Source organism: Aythya marila (genome assembly GCF_965140915.1).
Source record: "Aythya marila genome assembly, chromosome: 2".
NCBI lineage: Eukaryota > Metazoa > Chordata > Aves > Anseriformes > Anatidae > Aythya > Aythya marila.
Genome location: NC_139043.1, coordinates 22,705,512 through 22,722,981, shown reverse-complemented (window position 1 = coordinate 22,722,981; position 17,470 = coordinate 22,705,512). Strand labels below are relative to the sequence as shown.

General features: G+C 33.3%; 1 protein-coding gene across 4 annotated transcripts in view; it reads left to right on the top strand.

Moving 5' to 3' along the window:
- The window catches only part of LOC309875124 (ATP-dependent translocase ABCB1-like), a 54,852-nt gene that overhangs the window by 19,201 nt on the left and 18,181 nt on the right, over positions 1 to 17,470 (top strand). For all 4 annotated transcript variants that reach the window (XM_082754192.1, XM_082754191.1, XM_082754193.1 and 1 more), the window contains exons 6-18: positions 377 to 431; positions 1,731 to 1,869; positions 3,162 to 3,225; positions 6,085 to 6,276; positions 6,982 to 7,153; positions 8,123 to 8,247; positions 9,083 to 9,254; positions 11,170 to 11,283; positions 12,627 to 12,737; positions 14,912 to 15,037; positions 15,224 to 15,427; positions 15,699 to 15,869; positions 16,357 to 16,518. In XM_082754192.1, the coding sequence (XP_082610318.1) occupies positions 377 to 431; positions 1,731 to 1,869; positions 3,162 to 3,225; positions 6,085 to 6,276; positions 6,982 to 7,153; positions 8,123 to 8,247; positions 9,083 to 9,254; positions 11,170 to 11,283; positions 12,627 to 12,737; positions 14,912 to 15,037; positions 15,224 to 15,427; positions 15,699 to 15,869; positions 16,357 to 16,518 (1,807 nt within the window). The remainder of the gene's footprint in view (positions 1 to 376; positions 432 to 1,730; positions 1,870 to 3,161; positions 3,226 to 6,084; positions 6,277 to 6,981; positions 7,154 to 8,122; positions 8,248 to 9,082; positions 9,255 to 11,169; positions 11,284 to 12,626; positions 12,738 to 14,911; positions 15,038 to 15,223; positions 15,428 to 15,698; positions 15,870 to 16,356; positions 16,519 to 17,470) is intronic.

Genomic DNA, 17,470 nt, shown 5'->3' with positions numbered 1-17,470 from the left:
GTGAGAAAATCTGATTCTATAAGCTATCTTCCTCTTTTTTGTTTTGAAAGCTATATAGTGCTTTAATTCACAACTTGAGATAGTGGAATCACTGGTCCCTGATGGGGTTGTTGTACCCTTGACATAAGAGACCTGTGAAGAGCTTGATTTAAATTTATAGCAGTTGGGAGCTGATGCTATTTATCAGGTGCTATTTAGAGGTTTAAATACAAAAATCCCAATAATGCCTAATAAATCATATTAATTTTACACACAATTCTTTCCCATAAATTAATTTCATATATTTTTTTTAACTTAACTTCATTAACATAATGCACTCTTATTTTTTGAAATATTGTCAATTTCTAAATGTACTAAAACTATCATATCCCTTAAGGAAGGGAAAGAAGAAGAAAGAGGAAAAGCCTAAAATGGTCAGCCCATTTACACTGGTAAGATTCAAGCTATCTATATGTGTACATATAGTTACGTGCATGCAAAAAAGTGTCACATTTCAAAGTGTCACATTTTAAATGCTTAAAATAATGATAGAGAACTGCATATATTTTCTGATCTCTTCCAAATACATGGATAGTACAGAATATTGGATATGTTTTGGCAACCTAGCAGATTTTTTTGTGAATGTATTTTTTTTTTTTTTTAAGAAACAGTTTTATTATTGATATGGATTTTTAGAAGCCTTCCCTTAGTAAGTTATCATGCTAAGTACACCTATGTTAGATTAATTTTTGTGATAAATCAGGATTTCTATGTGCTTAGTTGCTTTTTTCAACGCAATGAAAAGGGCATAATTATACCTGAGATTACTAGTGTCATCCTATCCTCTAAATTACCTGAGTCAGGTTCTAATCACACTTATCAGTCCATTACTCATTTTTCAGTCACCTTTGTCAGCAGTAAAGGGTAATACCATGGAATTAAAAACTAAAAAGCACTTTAAATTACAGATTTTTTTAATTTTCTGTACATTTTAAAATAAGGTAATCTGTTAATATTTAATCAAAGTAAATCCTAGATTTTCTTTAGTAAATCTGAAATATTGTATGTTTTGTAGGTTTAGTGTGCATAATGCACAGCAATGATATGGGAATTAATAGTAATAAAACTACAGTGCAAGGTGGTGGCCAATGACCTGATTCTTCTGTTTTGCTATACTAGCTTGTACTTGTACAATTGCATTGCAAAAACACTGTAATTTACAACAGTAAAACTTGTATTTACAGCGCAGAATCTATCCAATGGCTTTCTAAGAGAAGAGCATAAACTTTATTGAGTTAAATGGCAAGAGTTATTTAGGATTTCAGTAAGTTTTGATAACATCTGAAGTACATTAGGAATAATTCTTCTAACTGTATAATAATGAATTTGCAGTAAAATTAATTATTGCCTTAATTATCACAATGGTATTAAAATTTCATATAATTTGAACTTTAAAGTGCAAAATTTGAGAAGGCAAATTGTCTTGTTTTCATATGACCTTTCTTACCCATATGCAGATACTGATAAATTTAAATGCTACTGTTCTCTAGTTTGGAGAGTTTATAGTATAAAAGTGTTTATATTAGAATAATGTATTTCTCTACATTTAAGTCGTTTAATAAATCTAATTGCAAATTAGACAAAGTTATAGATTTATGACAACCAGGTATAAAATTGATAGCTTTTTCTTGGCTTTGTAAACATAACATTCTAGTACCACAATGAACTTGAATTTCTCTTCTCATTCACAGTTTCGATACTCCAGTTGCACAGACAAATCACTAATGATATTTGGCACTCTAATGGCAATAGCCCATGGAACCAGTCTTCCTATTGCAATGATAATTTTTGGTGATATGACTGATAGCTTTGTTACTGCTGGAAACACAGGTAAGAATATGGAGAGAGCGATGTTTTATATTTAGAAGACAGCCAGAGAGATTTGAGCATCTTGACTTGAGACATTGGTGTCATCAAACCCAACTTGCTAACATACTGTGGTGTAAATTAGTAACTGTTGTTTATACTGTAATAGAGATATATTCTGATTTTTTTCTCCTTGTTCTTAGTTTCTCCCTTAGTAGATTATTTTTTCAAATAATCTATTAAAATATACATTTAACAAATCATGTTTAACTGTGGCTATGATAAAGAGAAAGAAGCTGGCTTTCAGTTTCTGCTCCTCTCAGTATGAGCTCCTGTTGCTTCCCTTGCTCACAATGGGATTAAGGTCAATTATAGCTCACAAGGTGAATCGGATCAGTAAGTAGACCCACCAGAAAACTTGCTACTAAAAATAAAAGTACTAATTTTCTCATGGCTCAATTGGTTGAATCCCCTCATTTGCTAAATTAGAAGTAAAAAATCAAACACAGACTGGCAGGCAAACACTGCAGATATAAGAGGGAGAATTGACACTTACACCAGATTAGGTTGTCCTTTGAAACCAAACATTAGATGTTAAACTTGTGAACAGACTTGTTGCCTGGAATATTATGTAAAAAGTTATCAACCATTTAAATAAATGTCCATGGTGATACAGAAAAGTAATGCATGTGACTATCTTCTGTACTGCATCCATTTTTACTCTTATTATTCTGCAAGACAGAGACATGGACATACTGTCCTTATCAGTACAAGTAATTTGTGATCTACTGCTTTCCAAGTACAATAAATTGATCAGATTTTTGCAATTGCAAAATGCTGCAGCTATAGTCTCAAAACATTTGTCATTAACTTCTGGTGTGGGGGAGAAAAATTTTAGTGCCAGCACCTACTTTATAGACAATGTTTTCATAAAGAATTAAGCTACCCACAATTACCAGTGTGAGGTGAATATTTAGACTTGCATTTTTAATTGTTTTTGTTATTATAGAAATGCACTCTGTTTTCAGAAAGAAAGAAAAAACAAACACAAACCAAGCATGTAATGAATGTTCAAGAAGATCTTTTAAGCTCAAGTTATACTGATGCAGTCTTGTAGGCAACGGAGTCAGGACTAACCTTCTATTAGTATAATCATTGTTTTTGAATACGTAGAAGCCTGAACTAATTGCACACCTCCTCTCATTCAAATCTACTAGAATCAAAAGGAGACATACCAACTCAAAATTTGGTGAACAGCATGCAGGAAAATAAATTTGTTAAAACTTGCTCTATTAAAAGTATTTACTTTTTTTAAGGAAACCTTACTGGAGTGACTCCCCCTCCAGAAATTTTTGGCAAGCTGGAAGAAAATATGACAAGGTAATTAGAAATTGATATTTGTTTTTTTGTTGTTGCTTTAAGTGTAGGCACAAATTTGCTGTCGAGCCATTCTTCTCCCATAGATATTTTGCATACTTTAAACAACATAAAAACAATGGTTACTTGAATAATGTATGTAAATAAAGATTTGTATTTGAGATTATTGAATTCACTGGGAAGATTCTTGAACATTCCCAGTCATTCCCAACAACTTCCCTGTAATCTTTTACTCTCATCCATTTCACCCCCTTTACAGGGGTGTTCTGTGTCTCAGTGCCATCAATATTTTCTTCCTTCCTCTTTTCCTTCCTCTGAATTTATAAGCAGTACATGTTACGCAGAAAAATTATATTGATTATCATCCATCAATTTGTTGAGCTATGTTCATTCACTGATAAAAAGCAGAATTAAAATTGTCAGATAGTTATTAGTTTCCTGCCAAAGCATCAAGTTCAGTTTAAATACCTGGCCTACACAAAAATACAGTTAGATTAAATGCAATTTTAAATCTAGAATTTGAGAGCTGTCAGTAGTGATTCTGTTACATAAGAGAGTAATATTGCAGATGCATAGACAAAAAGGAACATCATCTACCAATAGATGTGTTTTGTTAGGGGGCTTCACTGGCTGCTATTCATGGACTAGGTTTATGCAGGTTGTCTAAAGTTTATGTGCATTTTCTTGTACCACTTCAACTTTTTCTTCAGATTGAAGTTTGTTCCTCATTAGGTATTGAAAAACACCTGAGATCACAGGAATACCAATATGGTCTTCAAGGCAATAGTAATGAAAAAAACTTAATCTCTGACCTCAAGTCATGTCATATCAAAAAGAACAGAAACCCTCCTATCATCCTCAGCATGCTGTTGTCTAGGACTCACAACAGAACAAAGGAACAAAAAGTACAGCAAAACAGAAAAGCTAACCAAAAGAAAGTGTAATTGTGAATATTATCTAAATGTTGAAAACTGCCTGTTCTCATGGCCCTAACAGATGTGAGGGAGATCTGTTCTTAGCATCCTGCATGTCACCTTGTCTTATAGACATTAAGTCTGAGAGCAAGATGTAGAGTGTTTACAGAGCAGCCTGAACTTCTCTTTGGAAGTGAATTGTAGAATAAGGGATGTACTAACAGTACAGGAATAGGTTTTCTTTTATCAAGTTTCTAAACTTTCTGGATAGAGCCTTAATTTAGTGTGTTCCCAGTTTGAAGAAGCTGTTCGTGCCCACTCCCTGTTTCTCTGAGAATGCCTGCCAGTGGGTAAAGTAATAATAAAAACTGTTCGTACAAAGATCTTACTCAGTTGTATTCAACTATGTGTAGTCTTGGTTATGTTTGTTACTCAGATAAGAGTTTGCTAGAATCCACTTCTCAAAAGAAAAAGAACAGTTAATTTACAATGCAGTGAGCATTTATTCTCTGTTAAGTTTCAGCAGTGAAGTTACAGAATGTATTTCACTAGCATGGAATGTTGTAAAGATACCAGTCCCCTCTCTTACAATTTGTCATGAAACAAAGTCCACACATAAAACCATTTTTTGAAGTGACATAACACCATAAAGTAATTGTCTAAAGTACTTACTACAGAGTTTTGAAGCAGTGTCCTTGTTTTTAGTTTGGTAGTTTCTGTGTAGGTTTTAAATGGATCTGAATATAATCAAGGTCGATATTCAACTAACCAATCTTCAGTTAGACATTAACTGATTTTATTAATCAGTTTAGATACAGTTCATTTCATAATGATCACAGTTCCAAAGTCCATGACTAAACTGTACAATATATCAGTCACTGAAAATGTTGGATTAAAATATGAAAAGTTTCATCTATAAAACCCTTTTCTCCTTTCTTGAGCAGAATTCTGCAGCTTAGATCACAGATTTCTGTAGCTTACTCCTGCCAAATTTCATGCTTCTAAAGAATTGGTATGACTTAACTTACTTCTTGTGAGTGAAGCTCCTAAGGGTCTTAAAGCTTTTTTTTTTTTTTTAAATAATTATTATTATTATTTTTATTGTTATCCTGTTTTCATTCGGGTTTAATTTCACCATTAACTGGTTCTGATACCAGTTCTGACTGAAATCAAATCTGATTTGATTCTGTTTGAACAGTTTAAAACTGTGGCTTAAAATCAGTTTCAGCTTGAGAAATACAGTGGTTCATACACTTCTTGATTTTCACATGACACCCTGCTTATGACACAGAGATGAATTTAATTAGAAATAAAATATCAGTTATGAGAATAATAGGGAGCAAAATAATTTTTGATCTAGTGGCATTTAATTGAAATAGATGTATAAATAGTCACATTGTATTCCCCAACTGGGAAGTATTTATAACATGCATGCATATATGTATATTTATGTAGACAAGCATGTTGTATTATATGTGTCTGTGAATATGACATACAGATATATATGATTATGCCTCCATGTGTTAAAACACAAATGCTGTGATATTTTTGGAAATTACATGACTTGTTTAAGCAAAAAGGATATTGTATCTCAAATACGGTTCTAAAATAAACTTCTAAGAAAACAGATACACTGACAAGAAGAAAAAGTAATTTCTGTCTAACAAGAGCATCATTTAGTTTATTATGTTGCTGTAAAGTTATAATAACATATTAAATAATAATAATATATTACCATAATATTATATTATATATTAAAGTAATAATAATATATTATTAATATAATAATATATTAAATAGTACTCAGAAAAAAACTTGGGAAGTTTTACAATGAAGTGAAAACTACAATAGAAACATATAAACTCTAACTCAAATCTGAAAGAGAAGCGGGCATACAGTTAAATACAGACTAGCAAGGTAGTTTTTATTTTTATTTTTTTTCTTGCAGATATGCATATTACTATTCTGCTATAGCAGCTGGTGTTCTTGTTGCTGCTTATATCCAAACTTCATTTTGGACCCTAGCAGCAGGCCGACAAATAAAAAAAATTAGAGAAAAATTTTTTCATGCAATTATGAGACAGGAAATTGGATGGTTTGATGTAAATGATGTGGGAGAACTGAACACTCGTCTCATTGAGTAAGTGCACTATACCTTCTGCAATGTTATTTTATCTCATTAAATACGTACAGATTGCAATACTTTTTATTTTTAAATTTCATTTACTTCATTGTGAATCTCATGCAAGTTATCTCATGGAAAGAGACTGAATTTATGATAATTCTGATGCTGCACTGCCATAAGGTTATCAGAGAAGCATTGAGATAAGTTCCCTTGTGAACTCTGAGGATGACTAAAGCCTAACAGTATGAGATTAACCTGATGAAAAGAAGACACGGTTCAGTTCTGTGCATACTGGGAGCTGAGCACAGTGATGACTGACTGCAGCAGTGGTCATTCAACATCTTGAACTGCTTGACAAGCTATTTCTTTCTCCTTGTTTACATGAAAAGATTTAGCTGTTCCTGCCAAATATTTGTTCCTCCCAAATATCGAAAATTTGGAATTGTGATAAAGTAAGAGAACCTTTGCAGTGCAAAGAATTTCAAAATTTTCAGAAGCCAACAGATATATAGCGTTACATTTTCACAAGAAATATGAATTTTTCTGTGACCATATTATATACTGCTCTATCTTTAGAGAAACTATTGGAAGTAAAGACTATCTACACAGAGTATTACAGACTAATAAAGACTATCTACACAGATGCCCATGTAACAAAACTGAAAAGCTTTCTGTGCTTCCTACATTTACCTTCCTGTCTGGATGTAATTTGTTTTTCAGTGATGTCTCCAAGATTAACGAAGGAATAGGTGATAAAATTGGATTGCTTGTCCAATCAGTAACAACATTTGTGACAGGATTTATTGTTGGCCTCATAAGAGGATGGAAATTAACCCTTGTAATACTTGCAGTCAGTCCTGTCCTAGGACTTTCAGCAGCCCTCTGGGCAAAGGTAGGCTGCTATGCATTCAATGTCAGGTTTTATATAAATGAAAAATAATGAAATGAATCTAGAAACCTGCAATTCTTACAGTTGGAATGTATTGCTTAGGAAATTATGATGGCTTTAGAGAACATCAATGTACATAAGCTGTGAGGTGCACTGTATATAAATGCCCTCAAGTAGTTTCAATTTTATAATTCCAGTGAATTGGGCAGACTTGCTTTAATTTGAAGCTGTTTAGGTCAATATAGCATATTTTATGTGGAAAAGGAAACAACATATACCAGCAGAACGCTTATCTGTAACTATTTAAAACTTCATTCACATTCAATTCCGATGAAAGAAATAATTACACCTCCTGAAAAATAATCAAAGAAGTTAGACCAAGCTTTGGTTTCAGACACAGTTTCTTTTCAGAGTAATTGGCAGCTTTGTTAAGAAATTTTAGGCAGACTTGCATGAGAGAAGTACAGTGGGATTGGAGTGTCTTACATTTGCAGTTTGAAAGCCTTCAGTTTTTCTAGTATTTCACTTCCCCTACATTTCAAAGATTATATAAGCTTTTTCTGTCTTGGGTGAGTGTGTTAGGGAAGAGGCAGGAGCAGAAGGGCATGTGCCACGTACTAGCTGAGAGTGTTCACAGACTGTGGTCAATTAATGTAAGTCTTGAGCCTTCTGGTTAAGGCAGCCAGAGATGAGTAGGTGAGCCCACCAGCTCAGTGTAAGTGTTCGTCTGATCTCCTGCTCTTGGGTGAAAGCAGAGTGCAAAATCCAGCCTGTAGATGTTGAGAATGGGTAGTGCTAAATTATTTGATTGAATACTTTGTATAATTAAAAATTTTAATATCAAACACTCCTGCACTTATACATAATACAACCAAAAGTCTTCATGTTGTAAGAATGTAACAATGGCTTTTATCATAAAGTGCTTGAATTCATTCTGTTTTTCTCAAGTCCAAATATTTGATCCTGCATTAGGTTCTTTCTGCATTCACTGACAAAGAGCAAGCTGCATATGCAAAAGCAGGAGCTGTGGCAGAGGAAGTTCTGGGTGCAATCCGTACTGTAATAGCTTTTGGAGGACAAGAAAAAGAAATTAAAAGGTAAGAGCAACTCTTGCTTTCATCAGCTGATTCTAAAGGACTCACTTCAGATGGTTTCAAATTTTCTTGCATCTTCACTGCTGAAAGTGTGCCCAAAGAGGTATACATTGTGCTTGCTAGGTAATGGGGCTGGAAATTGTCTGTTACTAGTTTTTACAAGATCAAGATATCTTGTTGTTTCAACAAGATGTGTTGAATAGCAATTAAGGTGTTTTGTTTTTTTTTAAGAAATTGACAAATCAGGTTGATATCTCTACTCTGGAAAGTGCATAAACTGCCACTTCAAATAGTAAGTGGCAGTTTTAGACAGAAAAGGCTGTGCCGTGAGAAGAGATGATGATATCTTTGGTTATCTGATTACTCAGTAGTTGTGAGGGTTCTGCTAAACAATATTTTTATTTTTGCTATACTATAAAACATAATTATTGTGCTATATCTTAGTCTTTTATCTTAAGCTAAAAAAGATAATCTCAAAACTTGTCACGGATGGTTCACAGTCAAAGTTCACTCAACCTCAGGTTATTTCAAGGAACTCATATGCCCTTTCCTGAATTACAATACACTGTTGTTTTTTTTTGTTTGTTTGTTTGGTTTTTTGTTTTGCTTTCTGTCTGCCAGCTCAACTGATGTTCACATTTTTGGAAATTACCTTAAGTTATCCCTATGCCTTACTGCCTTATACCTTATCAGGTTTACCTTTGTACGTTCTTAGGTTTATATATCGTATTATCTTGTAGTACTTAAGTAATGTTCTTTGACTAATTCATCCATAGTTTTTGGTGCTGTGTGCCATGGTACAAGTCTAAGTGTATCTTTAACTTTTGCCTTTCTTCAGGTATCATAAAAATTTAGAAGATGCTAAACGCATTGGAATAAAAAAGGCTATTACAGCCAATATTTCTATGGGTGTTGCTTTCTTACTGATATATGCATCATATGCACTGGCCTTCTGGTATGGAACTACCTTGATCTTAAATGATGATTACACTATAGGCAAGGTTCTCACTGTAAGTATTTATCAGTAACTTCCCAATCATATTGAAAAATAATACTCTGAAGTGCATTTTCAGAACTTAATTAGGGTCATTCAGGATGGTTTGCCAAATTGGCAAAGTACCTTCTTTTCTTTTTAACAAAAAAGTTTATAACCAAAAATGTCTACACACTTTTTTTGCTATAGATTTTCTAAATCTACATCAAGCCAAATAAAATAAAGATTATTTTCGTCTGTTTCTACATCTTTCTGACTTCCATAAGTTCATACTGATATAGAAGCAGTTCAGTCACAACTTGAAGTACAGTACCCTTCCTAGTTGATATTTATTTTCAGATTTGAAGGACTGAATATGTTTTCAGGATGCAAAATGACATAAACTTAAAAAAAAATATTATGTGTTCTAAATAGATCCATTTATTAATCCATTTTTTTTATATATTTTGCTCCATACAACCCAGGAATCTCTTTTCAATATTTTTAAAAAGCAAGGGGAAGGAAAATATATTTGTGACTAGAAAATATGTCACTACCTAACCAGAGGAAGAAAAGTGTAACTCATATATCATAACTTAAATTCTTCTCTATATGTGACAACCATTCTACTTTCATATGAGATATCAAAGAAATGTGGTAAAAAATGTATTTTTTTAACCATGATGAAACCAGTCAGAATATGTGTATTTTTACATCCCATTAAAGCTACCTGATTTTTCTTTATTTATGAATCACTCAAATTTGCAAAAATTGTCTCTGATGTGTGATTCTGTCTCTTTTGAACTTTTGCAGTATGAGGCCTGTTTTTTAAAGGGCAGGCAGGCATACAGAACACCTTAGTCAGGTTCAGACAATTACTCATGCTCTTGTGTGTAGCTGTTTTCCGTTCAAAGTCTTTGCAATTATATGTTGTCTATTTTGCAATTCATCAAACTGGAGTTTATAAAACATGAATTAGAGCGTGTATGTTGCAAGTCTTGCACTGTATCATGAGGGCATCCAAGGGTATAAGAGGTTATGACTCTTGGAAAATAGCGCTGCAATCTCGTAAGTAATATGAATAAAAAATGCTATAGTTAAAAACAGCAGAACCTACAGGCTGCACTTTTACCATACATTTGTTCAGCAAAAAAGTATAGCAGATCATCCTAATGTTAAATATAAACAAATGCAGTAAAAGCTGGGATTAAAACTGGAATTAGTATTTTTGTGATATATTACTGACACAGATCTGATAAAGAAGAAAGCAGTTTTGTAAAAAGTATGCATATTAGAAGGACTTGTAGCTAATTTCACACAACTATTAGAGAAATCTTCTTGAGCAAATGTGAAAACTTGATCCGAAAACACACATCAAAATGTCCATGGAAATATTTCAATGTTTGAGGGAACCCTTCCTCAGATCTTAAAATAATTTTGAAAAGGTTTCTGAATCTATAATTTTGTCAAGATATAGGAAATTTAACATGTCCTAAGTAAATGCTTCAGTTAATAGGTGGATGCTTTTTTTTTTCTTTTTTTTTTTCTTTCTTTTTTTTTTTTAATTCATGTGATCAATTAAAAATTAATTATCTTTGGAATATCTTTTGTCAAAGAATGTATTAGTACAATAAATCCTGAGACATTGTGTCTTTTTTTTTTTTTTTTGCATAGAATTTGCAGGTTTCATTCTCAGTCATCTTTTCTGTCCTTATGAGGTTGTTTGCAGCATTCACATCATGCAGGAATACAGCTGGCTCTTAAGAAGTCCTTTTCTTAATCTTATTCTCTGTTTAAGAAAGAACCTTTCATTTTTTCCTTTAATTCTAGACTACTTAAACTTCCATAACAGGCATGGAACCTCTGACCCAAAGTTACCTACCATAAATAAATAAACATAATTCTCTGCTTAAATAGGACTTGATATATGTCACCATAAACATTTCTTTCAGGTCTTTTTCTCTGTATTGATTGGAGCTTTCAGTATTGGACAGACTGCTCCAAGCATAGAGGCATTTGCTAGTGCAAGAGGAGCAGCCTATGCAGTATTTAATATCATAGACAATGTAAGTATCTTTGGCCTTGCTCAGAGACCATTCTTTTTAAAGTGCAGGTAATGTTTATGGATATGAAATTAGTAAAAGTAAATAAGATTGAGTAAAATAAGATCTAATTCAAATATCTATCTGATGTTTTGAAAACATATTTCAATATCAATGTGGATAAAATAACATAGAATTGATCACAGCATCAAATTTTAACCTGATATATATATTGGAGGCCTATTTAAGACTGGAAGGAAAATCAACATATTTTTTAATTAGATTCTGTGTAACAAAGGTGGAAAATGGAACTTTCCCATATCTAAATCATTGAGAATATATTTGTTCAATTGTCAATAAATAAAAAGTCTAATTTTACTGCTGCTGCATAATTAGTAATTTACTGCAATAGTTAACTTCTAATTTTATCCAATTTTGGCAATGCTAAAAAGTTCATTTATTTTCTCAGAAGCATAAATATATGCATAAAAGCAGACAGAATGTATAGTTATTAGTCAGTCCCTCTTTGTCTTTTAGTCATTGTTTCTTGCTTCAGAGATAATAGTATTGGATCACTGGATCTCTTAGTGTTGGAAGTACCCTGTAATGTTTTTATCATGAAGGTCACATCTATGGTGACATATAGAGATGTGATTACAGTTGATGCAGGGCATAGGGTCAAAGGCACCACCAGCAGCATGAATGTCAGCAAATTTATAAAACACTAGCAGGTAACCTGGTAACCTACTTTAATTGACAGGAGAGTCTGAAATCAGGGATGCTGTTATTTTACGAGCTAATGAAATTGTATAAAATGGAATTACATGTTTTGTATTATTTGTACATACTTCAAATTCTAGACCTACCCTTGATGATAATGCAAACAGAAGTAATTAAGCACTCTGTTTCTGCTTAATGATTTTTACTTAACGGTCAGTGAATCAGTTCTTTCTCACAAAATGTTTAGAGCAGAAAGGCAAAGCTCCAAATGAACAGAGTCTGAACAGCTCATTGGAAGTGATCTGTTCAGGTTAATCAGGCAGTGGAATGCATCTCAGATTACAGCTAGTTGTGTGTACGTTTTTAAAGACAATATATTAAATTCACACAAAGTGTTAAAAGGAGAAATTATAAAAGTATTTTGCATTAACATACCAGAAATATAGTAATGAGGCAGCAAACCATGCAACTTACATGTTTCAGAAGCCTTGCTCTCTAAATAAATTTAAAATTCGATCTATATTTATTATATTTATATTATATCTCTACAGAATAATGGTGCACTCTAAGACTTCTTTATGAAACAAAAAAGTTATTAGGAAGTAATTTTTAATTTTTTTTTTCTCTGCATGTTTTATTTCACACAGGAACCTCAAATTGATAGTTATTCAGAGACTGGCTACAAACCAGACCACATTAAAGGGAACTTGGAGTTCCAAAATGTTCACTTCAGTTACCCATCCAGACCAGATGTTCAGGTATTGTACATGAAACTTGATATTTATTACATATCACATGGGGGGGGTGGGAGGGGGGAAATCATATAAATAACATTTTCTTGCAAATGTAACAACACCAGGTTGACTCTCTAAATCATGTATAACTGCTTTGTCATCACAACTGTTTAACTTGGAATTATTTGTACCTTAGCTAAATGTACTTTTCTGAATAAAGCTATAGTCAGTGTGACTATGTGATAAACCTTCAAAATTTATTGCTATAATAGTCATACTTTATACATCTAATCCAAGTGTTTATGCATAATAATATGTTTATGCATAAAAGTAATGACAAAGGACAAGCAGATCCCGGAAGGACTTGTTATATGTGATCTGGAGATCAGAATTTGCATTTCTCTGTCTAGACAGAAAAAAATAATAATTAAAAAAAAAAAAAAAGTTTGCTTTTTTAAAGTGTTGTCATAAAACCAGAGTCTTAATGCAGCGAAGGTCGAAGAGATTTGAACGATTTCTGAAAATACTTTAATAAAGAGTGCCTTTGCACTATATAATTATTTATTTCCCCACCTTGAAGGAAAATCACTGACTAACTAAAGGGATCTTAGTTTTGATAGGCCAAAAGGAAAGACATAGTTTTCTTTATAAGCCATTTTACTCATAAATGTTTGAAAAAGACTTCGGCTTTTCCTTCTATCAGAAAAGTTAATGAAGTAGTTGATTTTTCTTCATATAAAAATATGAAGAAACTTGATCTCAGTAGAGATCAAACTACTTGATCTCAGTAGGTTATTTTCTAAGTTTATACAGGTATGATATGAACAAAGACATTTCTCCCCTCTCATTTCAGACATTATAATTATATGAAGCTAAAGCTATACCAATTAGAAAGTATTGCATAAATTATAGTAAAGAAAAGGAAAATTAGGAGGTCAAATAACTCAGAGGAGTTCATTTCTGCCTAAATTTTACCTACCTGATGTTAAAGTTAACTCTTCTTTGCAACAAGATTAAGTACAGCAAAATAACTGACAGGCATGAAGACTGCAAGTTACTTCCTATCTCATTGGACAGGTTTATTTGCTGTCCTTACTCTCTCTTCTTTGTTTGCTTTAAGTTGATAGAAATAGTCTAAAAGGATTCAATTGTGGATATTATTTTGGTATAGGAAAAAAGTTCTGATCACAGAAATCAGTGTACATTGAAATTGGTAGTAACCCACACATTTTAGAACAACTTCTGTTGCTACTTACGTTAGGTTTGCTTGAGTTCCATGCAAGGTCTATAGACTAAATGCTTCATAGCATTATGACCAGAAGATTGAGTAAGTTTCATACTTTTTAAACTATTAATAATTATGCAAGACTTTTTGTTTTCATCTAGAAATACTATAGCAAAGACATAATAAAAGTTATTTGCATGTGTCTCTTGTCCCCAAAGAGTGAGATATATTTCACTTGTGAAGCACACAGATTGGTACTAAGGGTGAAGAGGCAGTGGTAGTGCTGAGAGTAGGAATCTATGAAGAAAGAGATGCTGATGACGACACAGGGCTGCAATGCATTGGGAAGTACATTTGAGGCACTATTTGAATGCATCAACGCATGGTTGTACATTCAGAATGGAGAAATAAATTTAGCCCAGATGTGGATGCTGTCATTCATGTTTGCATAATTCATTGTAGCTTAGTCCTTCTAGAACACTAATTAGCATAAATACACTTTTCTCCTTTTCAATAATTGATTCCAGCCAAATAAGTTGTATAAAGTAGTGAAAGACTCCTTTACATGTTGTCTATACAAAATGTTTTTATTTATACTTTATTCCTTTTTTTCTCCCATTATTGTATACTCACACTACTCAGGTGAACAGGTTAAGCAGAAACATGGGTAAAAATAAGTAAACATTTCACATGGATGATGTGTATCTGTTCTCCAGTCCCACTACACAGTCCAATACAGGTTATGTTCTTAAAAATAATATTAAATAGCAATTCCACCAAAGAGTTATGTATATCCTTTCTACAAGTCCCAAGAAAAGCAAAATGTATCTTCCATGGCTGTGAAATAATATATTTTATGGTGACTAGTACAAATATATATATTTATATATAATCTTATATGTATATAACCTAATATATATATATATACATATATATAAACTTTTGGCAACCATTCTTATTCTTATACATACAGATTCTGAAAGGCTTGAATCTCAAGGTCAACTGTGGCCAGACAGTAGCCCTGGTTGGTGGCAGTGGCTGTGGGAAAAGTACAACTGTTCAGCTCATCCAGAGATTTTATGATCCCAAAGAAGGCACGGTAAGACACCTCAAGCCAGATGACTGCTCTGTGTGTCACAGTTCTTCAAAGTCAGCTTCCGGTCTCGTTGCCCTTGATCAAATGACATGGTCAAGTCTCCCATCAAAAGCCATGTGCCAGCCTGGGGAGAGAGAGTCCTTAACCAGAACACTTAGTAAATGGGTCATGTCTGCTTCCTTCCTTTAGATTACCATTGATGGGCAGGATATTAAGACCTTGAATGTAAGATATCTGCGGGAGATTATTGGTGTGGTGAATCAGGAGCCCGTGCTCTTTGCTACTACCATTGCAGAAAATATTCGCTATGGCCGAGAGGATGTCACCATGGAAGAAATTGAGAAAGCTACCAAGGAAGCTAACGCTTATGATTTCATCATGAAGCTACCCAAGGTAAGCAAGCTGCTGTCCTGCTGAAATAATTTCCCTTCAACCTACTCACACCAAAGAGTTCCTTAGGAGGGATTCTCCTTAGCCGAGGAAGCTGTTCCCAGAGCTGTGAATATGCAGAGCTATGCAGAGCTTCCTCATAACTTTTGAGAAGAATGTTAGTTTTGACATACAGGGGTTACTAAGGGAGATGTGCCCTTTCTTTACGTTGCCTTTCTGTGGTGAAAGGACCGTGCCACTGACTGTTGTTCAACCGTGTGTGGTTGTCTTGTAGAAGTTTGAAACCATGGTTGGAGAAAGAGGGGCACAGCTGAGCGGAGGCCAGAAGCAAAGAATAGCAATTGCCCGAGCTCTGGTTCGCAATCCTAAAATTCTTCTGCTTGATGAGGCAACGTCAGCTTTGGATACTGAGAGTGAATCAGTTGTGCAGGCAGCACTTGACAAGGTCAGTACTGCTCGTTTGTTTAAAGAGCTGCAAGAAATATGAAGAAATGACTTCTAAAAAGTGTAAGGTAATTGCCTGAATTTGCAAATAATTTATGCTCATTCAAAGACTGGGAAGTGGCCGGTATTGCTATGAAATAAAGTGAGGAGGAGCCAAATGTGATATTTATTGAAAGAACTTCAAGAAATAGAGACCCTTATAGCACAATAGAATCACAGAATCACAGAATTTCTAGGTTGGAAGAGACCTCACGATCATCGAGCCCAACCTCTGACCTAACACTAACAGTACCCACTAAACCATATCCCTAAGCTCTACATCTAAACTTTTAAAGACTTCCAGGGATGGTGACTCTACCACTTCCCTGTCCATAGGTAAACTTGATTTTGGCAAATATTTTCTGGATTGAGAATTTTTGGGACCCTAACATGAAGATGAACAATGTTTGAATATACTTAAAAATATTCATGAAAAATGTTATTTCTAGGCAAGGGAAGGACGTACCACGATTGTAGTAGCTCATCGCTTGTCAACAGTCCGAAATGCAGATCTTATAGCTGTGTTTGAAAGTGGAGTTATCACAGAAGAAGGGAATCATTTTAAACTAATTGAAAGAAAAGGAATCTACTATAAACTTGTTAACATGCAGGTACTTTCTTTCCCACTTGCTTTTGCCTTCATTTTTTATGTGTGTGTGTGTGTTCCATTGTATGCTCTCAGAAATACTGGGAATTCTGCAGCCTATTTTGTTAGGTGCAAGTAAATATTTGACAGAGAAAACCACAAGATTTGATAGCAGACATATTTCAACCCAGGATAGTAAGTTTTTAATCCTTTAGTGATTTGAACTTAAAATATTTTTCTATATTCTCCTATTAGGCAGCTAACATCACTGATTTATTATACAAGGTAGAGCACAGTAGTTGATTACCAGAGAAATACAGCATGCATATTTAAGGTGTTTGATTATAATTCTTCACAATGAGGTTCTTTAAAAAAATAATAAACAAACAACAAACAAAGAAACAAAAAATTTAGGAATAGGAATAGAAGAAAAGCAATCCAGGTTATGACGAATGAAAAATATATACACTTATAGTTAGGTAGTCAGAAACAAACTATTAGAAATTAAAAATCAAACATAAATATCAGAAATGTATTGGTTAATAAGTGAATAAAAAGTACTTTTTGTACATCCCAATATCAGCTGTGATAATTAGGTTATACCTGAGCTTTGCCATAGCCTTCTGTGCCAATGGTGTTTTATTGTATAACCATCACATCCATTAAGGAAACTGAAAGAGGTATCTAAGTGATACCTGAGTATCACCCTGAAAAGGGTGAACTAGGCCAATTAAAACACTTCTTCATAAAATGAGAATGCACTTGGTCACCTTAGATTTAAAGTAATTTTGTATTCAGGTAACTGTGATAAAGGGAAAAATCAGAAAATGTAAAATAAAAAAAAAAAAAAAAAAAAAGCAATTTCTATAACTTTCACAATAAAACCCAACACAACACAATAATTAAGGAATCAGAGAAGAGAATGGAGAGGAAAAGAAAAACAACAAAAAAGTATTTTTTATTATTACCATGAAAAG